Genomic DNA, 14693 nt, shown 5'->3' with positions numbered 1-14693 from the left:
CAATGACATTACGGAATAGCACAGACGTAAAGTTCTAGCATGCTTACTGTTGATGGTTTGGCATGTTTGTCCAAAGCCTCAGTAATGTCTTAAATGGTCTTCCTAGTGGCTTTAGAAAATGAGAAGCGTTTGTATGCAAACTAGCACAGTGGTAATCTGCAAATAGGAAGAGGCTTACTAACTGCTCCTCCAGCACAAAACATATGATCAAGCATCTTGCTGTCTCTTCATCTTTGTAAGCTTATAATAAAACTTAACCCATGCAAATATATAAAAACTGTAAGAAGTTTTTTCTGCTGATTTTGTACTCACTTATTTAGAAATAACATCAACAAAGAATGTTGGGAATAGGTAAGGGAATAGTAGGTAAGTTCTGTAACTTCCTACAAGAGCTTCCTATTAGGGTAGAGTAGCAGGTTTTGTTTCTTTTTAAGTAGCAATAATAATAAAAAAAATGCTGTTAGTTTTTTTTCTAGGAAAGTGTAAGGGAAAGTGGAACAAGACTAAAGAATGTAAAGGAAGATGAAAAGCCTCAGTAACATTGCCTTTTCTATTCATTATTTTGTCCATGTTCTTAAAAAAAAAAAAATTGTTCCTTTTTGGATTTTTCCCCTAGCGTAGGTCTCCCTAGCCATGTGTGTGTTCAGGTCGCCACTGTATAAGAATACCTTATCTTGGAGGAATTTGGGGCAACTGTCCCAATTTGTATGACGTCCATATTAAAGAGGAATTTAATCTCCTGCCCTGTAATCCAAGCTCTTGCTGAATGCTTCCCTCCTTAAAGAGAAGGGCAATGTACATTCCCCTGTAGGAGCATAATAATAATCAAGCAGGTTCTTTATAGTTTTATCAAGTGTGTTTAATGTTCTTCTAATAAATCATAAATCTGGAAATCTGATTTATAACTCTTTTACAAGCGTTCTGGAAATCAAACAAATAGATGATTTTCATTGCTTTCTGGGTAAAGACTTCTCATGTTATTTACTTTGAGATAGAGAATCTTAAGTGAAACTCAGCTTTGAAGTAATCTCTGTTGATAAGGCAGCAAGCTGCTATTCCTTTTTCATTCCTTCATTTACTATGCTGTCTAATTTGGAAATGTGATCCTACAAACTTTTGCTTTAAGAAGGACTTTTCCTGGCATTAGATGACACTGCTTCTACATTTATTGACTAGATAATGGCCTTGACTTTTAGAAAATGTTATGGAAGGCTATTTATGGATATCAGTAGTCTTCTCTTAAGAATAATTATACTTAAGCATAATTCATACACTTGCGATTTGAAACAAGCTTAATTATTGTGTTTGTAAGATATATTGAAATATGCCTCTGAGGTGTTACTGGATAATATAGGAACGAGTAAATCCCATTGTGTTTAGGAGACTTATTAATAAGCCAAGTGAATTTAAAACAAAAAATCTGTATAGAAAGTACTAAATGCAGCATGTCTGTTTGCAGCTTCAAGAAATGGCACATTTGCTTTGAATTAGTAACACAAAGAAACTTCTAACTTTTTTTTTGACACAATAGAAAAAAGCTCATTTACATTTGGGGCTTGTGGTTCTTCTGTTGCTAAAATTGCTGTGAAGTTCTAGCTGTAAAACATGGGTTTCCTTTTCTCTTTTCTCCATAGCTTGTAGAATATTCTTTCAGACACTGTTTCCTTTGTAATGGCTAAGAGTAATGAGTGTTAATGAGAAGATTATAAAAAAAAAAAAACACCTTACAAATATTGCATCAAATGCTAATTTTTATTATGTATTAGTTTCTGTATATCTTAACTGTAGAACTAAAACATGGGTTGAGAAGGGTGAACAGGATTAGTCTGGAAAAAAAAAGTCAGAGAATCATTAATTTAATGCTTGCATTTGTTTCAAATCTAGATCTAAGAAAGCAAAAAACTCAATAGATAAATCCACTGAGACTGATAACGGCTACGTGTCCCTTGATGGGAAAAAGACAGGTAAAAGCAGCGAAGAATGTATACAGGCCCATGAACGTCTCTGTGAAGTGGTTAAGCCAGAAGAGTTAGGGTGGAGCACTGCAACGGTGAGAGATACCTTCAACAATCCCAGTCATCACAAAGTAAGTATGCCTCATGGCCTTCAAAGCTGGGTTACTAAATTGTCAGGTGATATATAAGCTGTATTTTTGTGATGCTTTTGATATACTCTCATTTACTTTATCCTTAAAAGTATTGGCCCCGACACCAGGTGCTGGGGCCAAAATGATGTTACATCTTCTTATTTCATTCCCTATATTCCTAGCCTTTCCTTTTCTCGTCAGAGGATTCTTACTGACTGTCATATAAACATTTTTTGCTGTTCTGTGTTTCAATACACAACTTTGTGTGCTGTCACTTATATATGATTTTTTTTCAGACTTGCTGAACAACACACTGTACCTTTTCCTGCCTCTTTGATACTATTGGCATAAATAGGTCTGTCTTTATGCTAAAATGGAACAAATTTCACATTACTGGCAATTGGTAATTTTGAGGTCGTTCTGAATGTTTACCTGTGACTTGTCATTCTTTTCTTTTGGTTCATTTCTGTAGAAGATGAGGAAAGGCCAATTTCCCTCTCAGTGAAATAGGCATGGCTCCCCTGAAGAGGGGATAGATAGGGATGAGATGGAAGCTTAAGAAATGGTCGTGAAAGAAAGGGGAACTTTTAAGTCTGGATCTAATTATCTCCTGGATATACTGTTTTCATCCTACTGTTCTACAAAAAAGATTTTCCAAAGTATTTTTTCCTGGCTCCATTATTATTGTCTTTTGAGCATATATTGACTGCCATTACAGCACTTTTACTTGGCTTTGTCTCACTAGTATTTACTGTCATGGATCAATCAGAGCAGGGTTCTTTTTCATGGTAATATCAAATGGAAAAGTTACTGGAAGTTTATTTTATTTTATTTTTTTATTAAAGGAAAGGCATTCTGTGGGGAAATTCATAGTCAAACTATTTAACAACACTTATAATTAAGTCAGGATGAATGTGAAGAAGGTTCATCTCAGGGCAGTAATTTCAGTCTGTTGGTCTGCAAGCAGTGTTTCCTCAGCAGCAACAGAAACTGTGATTCAGTTGGCTTTGTCAATTCCAAGCATTTTGTATTCTTGATGAAATTCAACAAATCAAGATTTTTTTTATAAAGTCTTTACAAAAAAAAACTTTACAGGGTCCTATCCAGTGATCTCATAATAAATGAAAATATACATAAAGTTTTGGGTACCTGAACAATTTTTTATTGACCTCTCTTCCTGTTTCTGAATCTTCCTGTTTCTGAAAGGTCTGCTTTCGCTTCAGTTTAAAATCAGGGAAATAGAAAGTGGGATAAATTTATAATCCCAGTGTTCTAAAACAAATCTTGGTGCATTTTATGGTTGTTAGCATTTGTCTCTTCTTTCTTTGTACCATGTATATAGATAATTAAGTGTGATGGTGTCTGCTATCACAATTTTGTATTTTCACATCTTCTGGATATTTTGAATTTAAACCTTTAAAATGTGAATGCCAGAAATGTTCTTCAGGATAACATGAACTAGCCATTCATTATCTGGGGAAGGTGTAATTAATACTATGATTTTATTTTATAATTGCTGCTGTACCACTTATTTTTTAGAATTAGAAATACATTAATATCTAATTTAACCAAGTATGTATATACTGTTGTAGAAATAAATTGATTTCAGTAGTTTAGAACAAGACTAGGTAAGTATGAGTGTATGTCTTAGTAATGCTATATTTCTTGCACTAGGATGCTCACAGAACTGTGACAAACTTATCAGATGAAGTTTCTAGTGAGGAAGGGCCTGAAACTGGATATTCGTTACGTCGCAATGTAGAGCGCACACCTAGTGACTGCACACTTCGAAACAGGAAATCTCATCATTATAAGAAACACTATCCTCTGGAGGTATAGTCTTTTTTGTTGCCTCTCTTCTGTACATTGTTAAAACTTCTTGGGTTCTCGTTGAGTATATTTTTTTTCTCAACCTTTTTTTCTCTTATACTGAATTTTAGGATTATAATAATTGGAAGCCATGCTAGCCGGGGAGAGGGACGTTTTCGAATGGCAGAGTTTTGTATTTAAGAGTTTTTTATTTAGTTGATTTGAGCTTCATCCTATTTTTCATTTTTTTTAAAAGTCCTAAAATATATTCTGTAGATCTTGCATCAGATTTTAGCTAACTCCTCTGTAATTAACTACTTTAGAAACTTGAGTTGTTACAGAAACAGTTGTAACTGGCAATATTCAAATTTTCATCATGCTAGGGCTGCTTCATCTCTCCATTTACTTTATATTTTAGATTCACTACCCTTCTTGAGAAGAAACCTAACAGGCTACCTCTGAATTTTCATTCTTTCATGTTTATTGAAAGTCATTAAAATACTGTCTTGAAATCTCAACAAAATTGTGATCATTGTATTGCAACAAGAACACACAAAATACTGAAATTTTAAGAGACTTGATGACATCAGAGCTAGGAGGAGGAATCCACTGATTCTGTGTTAGTGGAATCCTTAGTGGTAAGGATTCAGACACTGAAAGACAAAGGTGTGTGTAGGGGAGAGACTTTCTCTCTCTCTCCTGTGCATGCTCTTGTGCTCTCTTGTTCACATTCAGTTTTAAAGAGTTTACGCCCTTTTTGCTGATGGTATGCAACTTAACGGATTTATGAAACTTTCAGGTGTGGTTTTTTTTTTTAAGGCTATTTTTTTCCCTAAGACTATGAGAAAAGAGTGTAAAGAGTAATTTCGGCTCTAGCAAGAGTCCACTTACAGGTGAGTTTAATAGGCAGAGCATCATAAGAAAGCCTTCTACTTGATATAACCAATGTCTTCTTAGAAGGGTTCAAATAATTACTTTCTCTGATAATAATTGCCATGAAGTTTAAGCTTTGCACATTAGCAAACTATATAATTTTCTCTTCTTTCATTTATTTCTCACAAACTTCAGTTAGAAAAACACAGAACACTAATTCATTTAACTGTTTAATGTCTTATGCATAGTTGGTTCAGGCTAACTGAACAGGTCAATACTTGGAAATATTTCAGTTTTTTATTACAGAAGATGTCTCTTGACTAAGTACTACTGCAGCTGGAAAGACATGATTACAGTCAAATTTATCTTAAACGTATTTTTTCCATAGGGTGCTTCAGAGCTTTAAAACTTTAAAATGTTGGCTAGGGAAGACTGTGTCGATATCTTCAGAAGCTGAAGAGACCACATTTGCTCTGTATAGCTTTGGCAGTAGTGCTTTACACTTGTTCCCCATTTACTTCTCTGACTGATGCCATGAAAGAGGAAGCTTTTATTTTTTGTTACCAGCTCTCCTCCCCCCACATGATTACAAAGGAAATGAAACAATAGTTTTCAAATCTGTGAAAGCTTTCTTTGTATTTAAAAAATAAAAATAAAATAGTGAAGTCAGTGTATATGCTCTCAACTTCCGTCCTACATCTCCGTTATTTTGATATTTACTTGTCAGATTTTAATGTTCTTACTTTATTCACTCAATGATACCCTATAGTGACTGTGTTCTATGAAGATTTTTTTTAAAGAAAAAAAATTTCAGATACTATCTTTTGTATTGGTGTTATCTCTCACTTTATAAAAGAATGGAAAAGAGTTAACAGTATTTTTTTCTATGTATTTCTTTACAAAATGGCTACATAAAATATATTAAGCAAAATTTTCAGGAAGAACAAGTAACTCTTTTGATGGTAAAGCGTTACAAGTCATATTAAATTAGTAGGCCTGCTGTAATGTTATTTGATTATTTTTTCAGTGAAGAAAATTGGGTATATTCTTGAGATAAACTGTAAGAAATAAATTTTGCTGTAAAAGGGAATTGAAAATGCCAGATGATGGTGATGAGTAGGATGGTACTGCTTTTAAGACTTCCGACCTGTCTTGCAGGAAACCGATTCTGCTAACTCTTGAGAGCAGTTTAAAGGTCTGCATTTTTGTTCTGAAGAAAACATTGGGTTGTTTTATATATATGCATTGGGGTGTTTAAATCTCCCAAACTTACTGTTTTTCTATAGGATTATCTAAGGTGTGGGTAAAATTTGAAAATAATCATGCATGCTTGTTCCTCAAGTACACTTCGTTTAAAATAATTAAAATTTTATGTATGACTGCAGAACACACACATACTTAATTTGGGGTCTGTCTACTCTTTCTCTCTACACCTGATGCATACCTATCTTCAAACAAGTTCACATTCTTTGTCTTTGAGAAGGTATGTTAGCAGTAAGAACAGTGGTATGTAATTTGGACATTGAGAGTCAACTCCCTTGTTATTATAGGCTGTTACATTTAGGAATGTATTTCTGGAACATAGCAATCTTTCTTTTAAAATTGTGTCCACGCTGCTTGTTTGGAAGTCTATTTGAGTGCCTCAGGTCTTGGATGGCTGGAAATATCTGTCCCTTCTTCCTTCTTGCCCTTTCTAGAGAAAGAGTCCCTTACAGTATGGTGAGTAGTGAGTGTGGCAATAAGGTTCTGAATCTGCCAATCTACAGCTGAAGTAGGCAGTCTGCAAATGCCTGTGTGCAGTGTCACTATACCTAAGGTTTGGTGTTTTGTTCCATCTATTCCCAATTTCTGCGTGGAGCTGAAGAGGGAAACTGTCCCCTAAATCCCTTAATCTTGCTTTCATCTAGGTTCTCTGTGAATATTTTTAAAAGCTACACTAGGGGAAAAAACAAAGTATGTTTTTAAGTAGCTAAAGTAGTTCAGCTCAAATAATAAGAGGTAGAAAGTCAAAATGGCAAAATAATTTAAAAATACTTTCTGAGTGAGGTTTTACTCACTGTCACGTTTCTATATTAATTGCAGGTTAGTCTCCATATCCCTAAGCCTCATTAGTGTCTTTTACATTTTCACTAAAATAATGAAGCTGTAATGTGTTTTGAAAGAGACTTAATAAATCAGAAGCTTGAGATAGAGTTGGAGTCTGTGGCTTGATAATTGCTCCTGATGTCTAAATTAATGAGTTTTAAAAAACTGTAAAATTGCTATTTCCTTTTAATAGTGCGTATGATTTGATCCTTCATTATGTGACCCTTCCCACAACAAATCAGGGACCACTGTTATTTGTTTGTATGGTAACATAACAATGTGCAGCCTCTTCAATAACCACTCCTTCAATAAACATATAATTTTTTCTGATTAGAAAGATAATGGATTGGAACATCAACAGATAAACATGAACTCACTGCGTTTGAGCTTTATCATTGTTCTATTATCTGGAGACAAAGTTGAATACAAAAGCTGCATTAGTTCCAACAAATATTTTAATTTCAGGATACACCTAAATCAGGTACTAGCTGCAGTTCCCGGTGTTCAAGCTCCAGACAAGATTCTGAGAGTGCAAGGCCAGAATCAGAAACTGAAGATGTGCTGTGGGAGGACCTCCTACACTGTGCAGAGTGCCACTCTTCGTGTTCCAGTGAAACAGATGTAGAAAGCCCTCAAGTGAATCCATGTGTGAAGAAAGAATATAGAGATGACCCGTTTCATCAGGTTGGTGTCCACTATTTTTGACCTTTACATCATACACATCTTCAGTCTTATCAGCTTTATCGTATGTTCAGGAGGCCTGGGAGAACGAACGCAATATTAAATGAAAGTAACAAAGCCAAAGTGATTTGATAGAATTAAAACAAGGAAAATTGGATTTCTACTACACAGTCATTAATTTGTCATTAATTTGTCAAATGAAGAGGATATGACAATGTATTGAAAGAGCCTGCAGAATATTTGAGTATTGGGATATTAGGACTCAGTGGTTTAAGCTTCCTGTGGTAGATGGTTCTGTCCTGTTTTTGTCTCTAATGGAATTACTTTTTGTGAGCAAGTTTCAGGCATTATGTATATGAGGGAAATCAAGAAACAGAAGAAAATATATATATAATACATGCATACAACTGAACAGATAACAAAATCTAACGTTATCTGTATGTATAGACATATGATATTACATATATAATTATAAATTTTTTAGGTAAGATATTTATTTTTACCTTAAAACTAAATCATTTTATTTCACTTTTTTAATGCTATTCTGCGGCAACATATTGGCAGTCATTTCTGAAAATTCTAGGGTTTGTTGGGTAACAGCTCAGTAGCAGCAGTCTGCCTTCGGCTGATGTTGGACAGAATCCACAGTCAATAGTTAATAATTTACAATGAAGTATTAGTTTTAATTTGATTTAAAAAAAAAAAAAAATTGGATGTCAGACCGTGCCAGTTATGTTTGTAGTACTAGGTTTATCTTTAAATTGCATGCCGCTTGTTAATTGGAGCCATTTAAGTAAAGAGTCGTGGAGAATGTGAAATATTTTTCTGGTTAAGCATGTAATGTGTGTTGGTATTGTATACATCAGTGCTAAGGAATGTTATGCAAGAGATGGTATTAATGCTAACTAAGAAAAAATCTCAAAAGGCAGGCTTTTCACTCATAACTAGAACTGAAAATGATGTATTTATAATCCCCTTTCCCCCTTCCAAACAAAACAAAACACAAACAAATAAAACAAAACACCCCAAACCCAACAGAGATAGCAATTTGGATTTCATGCACTCTTTGCTTTTTAAATTTATTTTATATCTTTTTGCTTATATTCCGTATAAACACTAAAGTGGAAGCCCTTACCATAAAGAATTGAATTGCAGTATACGAATTGACTTTGTTTTTCTGCAATGTTTTTTTTTTTTCTTTTATTGTAGATTGTGTGAATTTTTGAGTTTCAGCTCCTGGTGTCGATACTCCCTCTGGAGGGAGGTATTGGAAATATGTGATTAAAAAGGTCCTTCTGTAACTAATATTTGTCTTATTTTAACAACATAGTTACATTTTTCCCCCTCTAATGGTTAAAAAAAAAAAAAAAGAGAGAGAGACAACTGAGTACTCAGCAGTACAGGAAGATTTCAGATACTGATAAAGTAAGTTATAAAAATAAAAAACAAAACTTCACTTTTAATCGGTGGCAAATTAAACTGTTAAAAATATGCCCCCAACACCAACCCTTCTACCGCTTTGATGCACATGGCTAGCTGCCCAAGCAGGGCTGAGAGCAGTTTTAATCACCTGTAACAAGGAAGAGTGAGACGGGGCTGAGGGAAATCAAGAAATGGCTGCAGCAGCACTTGATGCCTCAGCATTTTCCAGATCTTTCAGTTCTCACTTGTTTCCTCTCCATTTAGAGTAAATAATTATGCAGCCATAAGTGCATTCCTTACGTTAGGCCAGGTTTAGTTGGCTGTTGGGGCAGGATATATTGATCAAAGTCCTACCTGTCTGAGTCTTCCGCAGACTATGGTTAGCACAGGAGGACTTTATTCATAGTAAGAATTATGAAGTATGCAAATATCATTAAAAAAATGTTGACCCTAGGCTGAACCAAAGGTTATTACTTTTTAAACTGTTGGGAAAATAAAAATCAGAAAAATAACAACATTCCATTAAATGGGTGGCAAAATTAAAGATGACTTATAGGTAGATCTTTGTTTTCACTCCTCACTCTTCTTTGACATGCTTGCACAAAAAAAAAAAAAAAAGTAGCCAATTAATCCTCAACCACACTGAATCCAAGTTATTAGAAAATAAAATATGAGGAAGGAGAAATCTCTGTACTCACATATTTCTTGAAAAAGAAGTGGGTGATTTTGAGGAGTGTGTTTGACATATAGTAACGTAGAAGTGAGTGCAGTATAACAATCTTTGTGTCAGTCTAAAGGCTTTTTTTCATCAGCATATTGCTGACAAATACAAGTTGACATAACAGTAGCTTGATATCACTCATGAAATATTATCCTTGTCTTTCCCAGAGTCACTTGCCTTGGATCCATAGTTTGAATCCAGGATTAGAAAAAATAAGTGCAATTGTATGGGAGGGTAATGAGTGCAAGAAAGCAGATATGTCTGTGCTTGAAATCAGTGGTATGATAATGAACAGAGTGAGTATTCTTTTTACTTTACACAAATACTATATTTAGTACTCTAAGCACAACCAAAAAGAAGTTCATTACATGTCTTTATAAAAGTATCTGCTATTGGCATTATGGCTGCACGGCTTATAGCACAGATTACTCATTACTAACAGTTATAAGACATACGGAATCTTAAGTATTGTACAATAAAATACTTTTGCTCTGTTAAGTGCTTAGTGACATAGCCAACCTCTGTTTTAGTCTTCCAAGGTGGTATATGCCATTAATATTATTTATCTCCTTGATTCTTACGAACAACTAATATGTTGGGTTAGGACTGTGCAGGTCTGAGTATTTGAATGCTGAAGTTAAGATTAGAAAATGAAGTGGAATGTCTCATGAGTCCTCACTTCTACCTTTCCTAGTACTCTTCAGGAAGCAGGTGGATAAACATTTAATTGACGTTGTACTCTTTTTCAGAATAGACAATTTAGATATTTTGTAGGGTTGAACGTAAAATCTTCGCATAGTTTAAGACAACAATCAGTTATTCTGAGAAGTTGATACTTACCATCTGCAACGTGTTAAAAGAACTGTATTCACAAACTTGGTTTAGATCCCTGTACATGACTCAGAACCAATACAGTGTTGTATGCAGTCATCATAGAGGTAAACCTTAATAAAGCCATAGCCAGCACAACAGAATTCTAATTCTACATGCACTGTAAACGCGTGGATTCCATTAAAAACTTACAACCTAAAAACAGAACACAAACAGGAGTAATATGCAGGATGTAAGCAACACAGTCGGACTGGTGTGCTTTGCTAATTCAGTGCTGAATTAATTTTTAATGTAAGAATATACATTGAACTGTTTGCACTGCCATGTTATGTTGCCGGTGTTTTTTAATTGTCATATTTGATTGCTATGTATTAAATGCTCCTTGAGGACTTCCTTTTTCTTAATAGTAAGTTATGAAGATGCTTGCTTGAAGGTTTCATATAATGTATCAGATTATAAAGTATTCTTTGTGACAGTAAGACAGTGATATTAATAAGGACAAGATTAATTCCAAAATTAAAAATAAAACTTGTTTTCTTTTGTTTCTAGGTGAACAGTTATATACCAGGAATCGGTTATCAGATTTTTGGAAACGTCATATCTTTAATCTTGGGCTTAATGCCATTTGTATTTCGACTTTCCCAAGCTAAAGACTTGGAACAGCTAGCTACACATTCTGCCACTGAACTTTGTATTACTGCATTCGGATCAAATGGAGACATACTGGTTCTCTCAATGGTTGTCATAAGTTTCGTGGTCCGTGTGTCTCTAGTGTGGATTTTCTTTTTCCTGCTGTGTGTAGCAGAGAGAACATACAAACAGGTACATAAAATAAACCAAGAGGATTCACCTGAAACAAAATAGTGTTAATTTTTTTTTCTCTTTGATTTTGTGGATATTTGAAACTTCTGTTCTACATTGCATGGAGATTCATAGGTCAATGATGACAAACTCTTCAGTGGGATTACAGTTTAGGAGATGACCCAGATGCAAATGACTGAAGTTTCCTTTGAGCTCTGTAGCTAAGTCTTTTATCCAGAAAAGCATTTCTGAGGGTAAACTTTCTATCTTTTATTTCAGATTTCTGGCTCAACTCATTGGCCAGTCCTTAGACATGTCTCAGTTTGTCTCAGTTTTCCTCAAGGAGAAGGAAACTTCAGTAAAAGCTCCCTAAATTTCTGGTTTGTTCCACCAGTGTGTTTCATTCAAAACATTTCAGTACAATTCAAAACAGTTCAGTCCAGACCCTAGTGAAGAGTCTTGTCTGCTTTGCTGGCAGATCTGTCCCAGGGCCAGAGACTGAGGGCATTGCTATCTGAAGAAATACACCTGTTAATTTATTGCTTTCTTTTTGCAATTAAACTTTTTAAAAAGAATGTCCCTTTTAGCTTAATAGTTTCAGAGTGTGGGTACTTACCTAGTCCACAAAATAAAAAAATTATACTTTCTTTTCTCAAATTATGGTTAAAACATGGGACTTAATGCAGTAGAACAGCATTAATCTGCTTTACTTATCATTTCTGTTGGAAGAAAGATCTGGGATGAGCACTCTTTAATGCTAGTGATTGGCTGGCTTGATTCTCTCCCAGATTTCAATAGCATTGCATGTCTGTCATCTGAAATTTGAAGAAAGGAAGTGTGGCTAAATTTTGTTTTTCATTAGAATAAGCAGACTTTTACAACTTTTTAGTGTATCCTCTCTTATTAGTAATATGATTCTCTTATTTCTGCACTATAATTGACATATTTTACTTTACATTGATATGTTGTACATTACTTTGACATATTAAGTGAAGATTTTTCTCCATTTTCTTTTTAGTGCCCTCAAAAATGAATTGATAGTTAAATTAATATTTTTCTTCTCTGCAGAGGCTACTTTTTGCCAAACTTTTTGGTCATCTAACGTCTGCCAGAAGAGCAAGAAAATCAGAGGTTCCTCATTTCCGTTTGAAGAAAGTACAGAATATAAAAATGTGGCTTTCTCTCAGGTCCTATCTAAAGGTGAAATAATGTACATTTTTCCTACTGCTTTTAATGTCAAATATCCCATATGCTCTTGATGAAAAGTTGGTATTCTGGTCTGAATTTCCCCGTATATGAATTTATTCCTGTTGGTGTACATGTATTCTGTGCACTTCATTTTGGTGACTTGTGGCCAGCAGCAGCTGCAAGCAACCACATTGTGAGGAAGTAAATGTCTAGTTTTTTAACTTGGTATAGAATATGAGTGTGTTCAGAGTAGAAGTCTTGTGTTAACTAATGCTAGCGGAAATGTGTCTCAGGTGAATATATTGGGTAAATCACCACTTGTGGAATAATACTGACAGTAACTTGAAGAGCTCCACTAGTTAGTGTCGTTAACACACAAGGAGTTTATGAAGCAAGACAGTTTGCATGCATATTCTGTACTGTGAGTGCATATGCACCACGTGAAGCTAGAAGTTATGCCCAAGTAGAATCTGCAAGACAACTCATAACATTTGAGCATCTCCTCATATCCCCCTAATGCTCTTTTCAAGCCAGAGCATTCTGATGATCCTTTGTGAAAAGGATCGTACTATCTCAGCTTTTTGTTTGCAAGGTTTTTTCCATTTTTCTCTCTGCATTAGGTGCCTACAGCATGGCATTTAGTCATTAAGCCCTTGATTTCACTGTCATCTTTTTTTTAATAAATATTTTTCCTTCTTATCAGGCTTGTTGTACATTGTAACTGGTATGTCATGACAATTACTGATGGCACTTGCTGCCTTTTCTGCCTTGGGTATCTATAAACTCTCCACATCGTTAGATGTTTTTTTTGAAACTTCACCCTACTGAAGCAGCTGCCCTTCGGTGGGATCTGAACCATCTGCTCGTGACATTGATGGGATAACTAATTGAAGCTCTGCAGCCATCTCATGTTTTAAGTTTTCTGGAGGAGTCCTGTATAATGAATATCACTCATGTTTCGTTACTAGTAGAGGCTCAGGGATTAGCATTGTTTAGTTGCCTAATCTCTCTCAGGTTCCATTACAGAGTTTTACCCAAAGTTGTGTCCAAGAATTGCCTCAACTGAATACTCTCTCCTGTATTTTGCACAAACATTTTCTGTCTGCGTGGGCTGTTTCTTCATCTTAGATGTTAAATGGCTTTTCATTACCTACTTGCATGGATCAATTCATTCAGTCTTAAAACACCATCACTAACGAAAGTGAGCAAAGGCATAATCACTTTTATAAAGAGTTTCTAACTGGCCCTGTTGAGGACTATTATAAAACCATAAAAATGACCAACCCTGCAGAACTTAATTTACATTGGTAGACGTAAAATGTCTCAATTTCAGTTATTTGTAGAGCGGTGTCCTGTAGTTCTGTTCATGTCTTTTGTCAAGTGCTATGCCATCAGTGTCAATCTTTAGAAAAATGAACGGTAGGGTTGTAAGGCAGATACCTCTTTTACAAGTAGACAATATGGTAAAGCTGGTGTGTTCTCATAGGCTGTAGTTACAATATGATAGATTACCTCACCTGTTAACTGCAAATTTCTTGATTCTTTTCAACGTGAATTTGATTCAGTTTCTTTTTGTCTAAGCTCCTCTAATTTCTAGAACACTCCTTTGGTTTCTACCATTACTGGTAGGCTTGACTTCCAAGTTAGGTATTTTTCAAAATGCTTATCTTGAAGAGGAAGAATAAGTTTTCTAAACATGGATGAAGCTGTTTGGTTTCTCTAGAAGCACTTTTTTGGTGAACAGCAACTGATAATCTTTTTTTTAGTGGTGGCAATAACTTTGCTTACATCTTTGCTCCTTTCCAACAGCAGTTAAGAAAGGTTAGATAAAATCTGCTATCAATCCTTTCTAGAACTATGTAAGGGATTATGAAAACACAAAGAAGCTGTGGTGTGGAGACCGGGGAGTGTGGAAAGCAGGAAATACAAGCAGGCAAAGTTTTTAATGTAAAATGTGATCTTGAATTTGAAAGATACGTTATTTAAAGGGGAATTGAAGTGGTTTGTTTACAACACCCCTTGTGTTATGGAAGTATGGGTAGACTGTGGAAAAGATGTGCCCTTTAAACTTTACACTTTTTCTTTATAGTCTGTACTGCGTTGCTGGGTGGGAGGAAAGAAGGATAGCAGCATTTAAACAACAAAATCTCATTCTTGTGCTTTAAAAACTGCACGTGCTGGCATCGTTGTGGAGAG

At 35.0% G+C, this 14693-nt stretch overlaps 1 protein-coding gene across 6 annotated transcripts in view; it reads left to right on the top strand.

The window, feature by feature from the left end:
• PHTF2 (putative homeodomain transcription factor 2) overlaps positions 1 to 14693 on the top strand; it is a 66504-nt gene that overhangs the window by 40397 nt on the left and 11414 nt on the right. For all 6 annotated transcript variants that reach the window (XM_066984926.1, XM_066984858.1, XM_066984994.1 and 3 more), the window contains 6 exons: positions 1885 to 2086; positions 3761 to 3919; positions 7319 to 7537; positions 9845 to 9973; positions 11058 to 11330; positions 12378 to 12509. In XM_066984926.1, the coding sequence (XP_066841027.1) occupies positions 1885 to 2086; positions 3761 to 3919; positions 7319 to 7537; positions 9845 to 9973; positions 11058 to 11330; positions 12378 to 12509 (1114 nt within the window). The remainder of the gene's footprint in view (positions 1 to 1884; positions 2087 to 3760; positions 3920 to 7318; positions 7538 to 9844; positions 9974 to 11057; positions 11331 to 12377; positions 12510 to 14693) is intronic.

Source organism: Anser cygnoides, chromosome 1 (assembly GCF_040182565.1).
Source record: "Anser cygnoides isolate HZ-2024a breed goose chromosome 1, Taihu_goose_T2T_genome, whole genome shotgun sequence".
NCBI lineage: Eukaryota > Metazoa > Chordata > Aves > Anseriformes > Anatidae > Anser > Anser cygnoides.
This window is presented reverse-complemented; position numbering and strand designations above follow the sequence as displayed.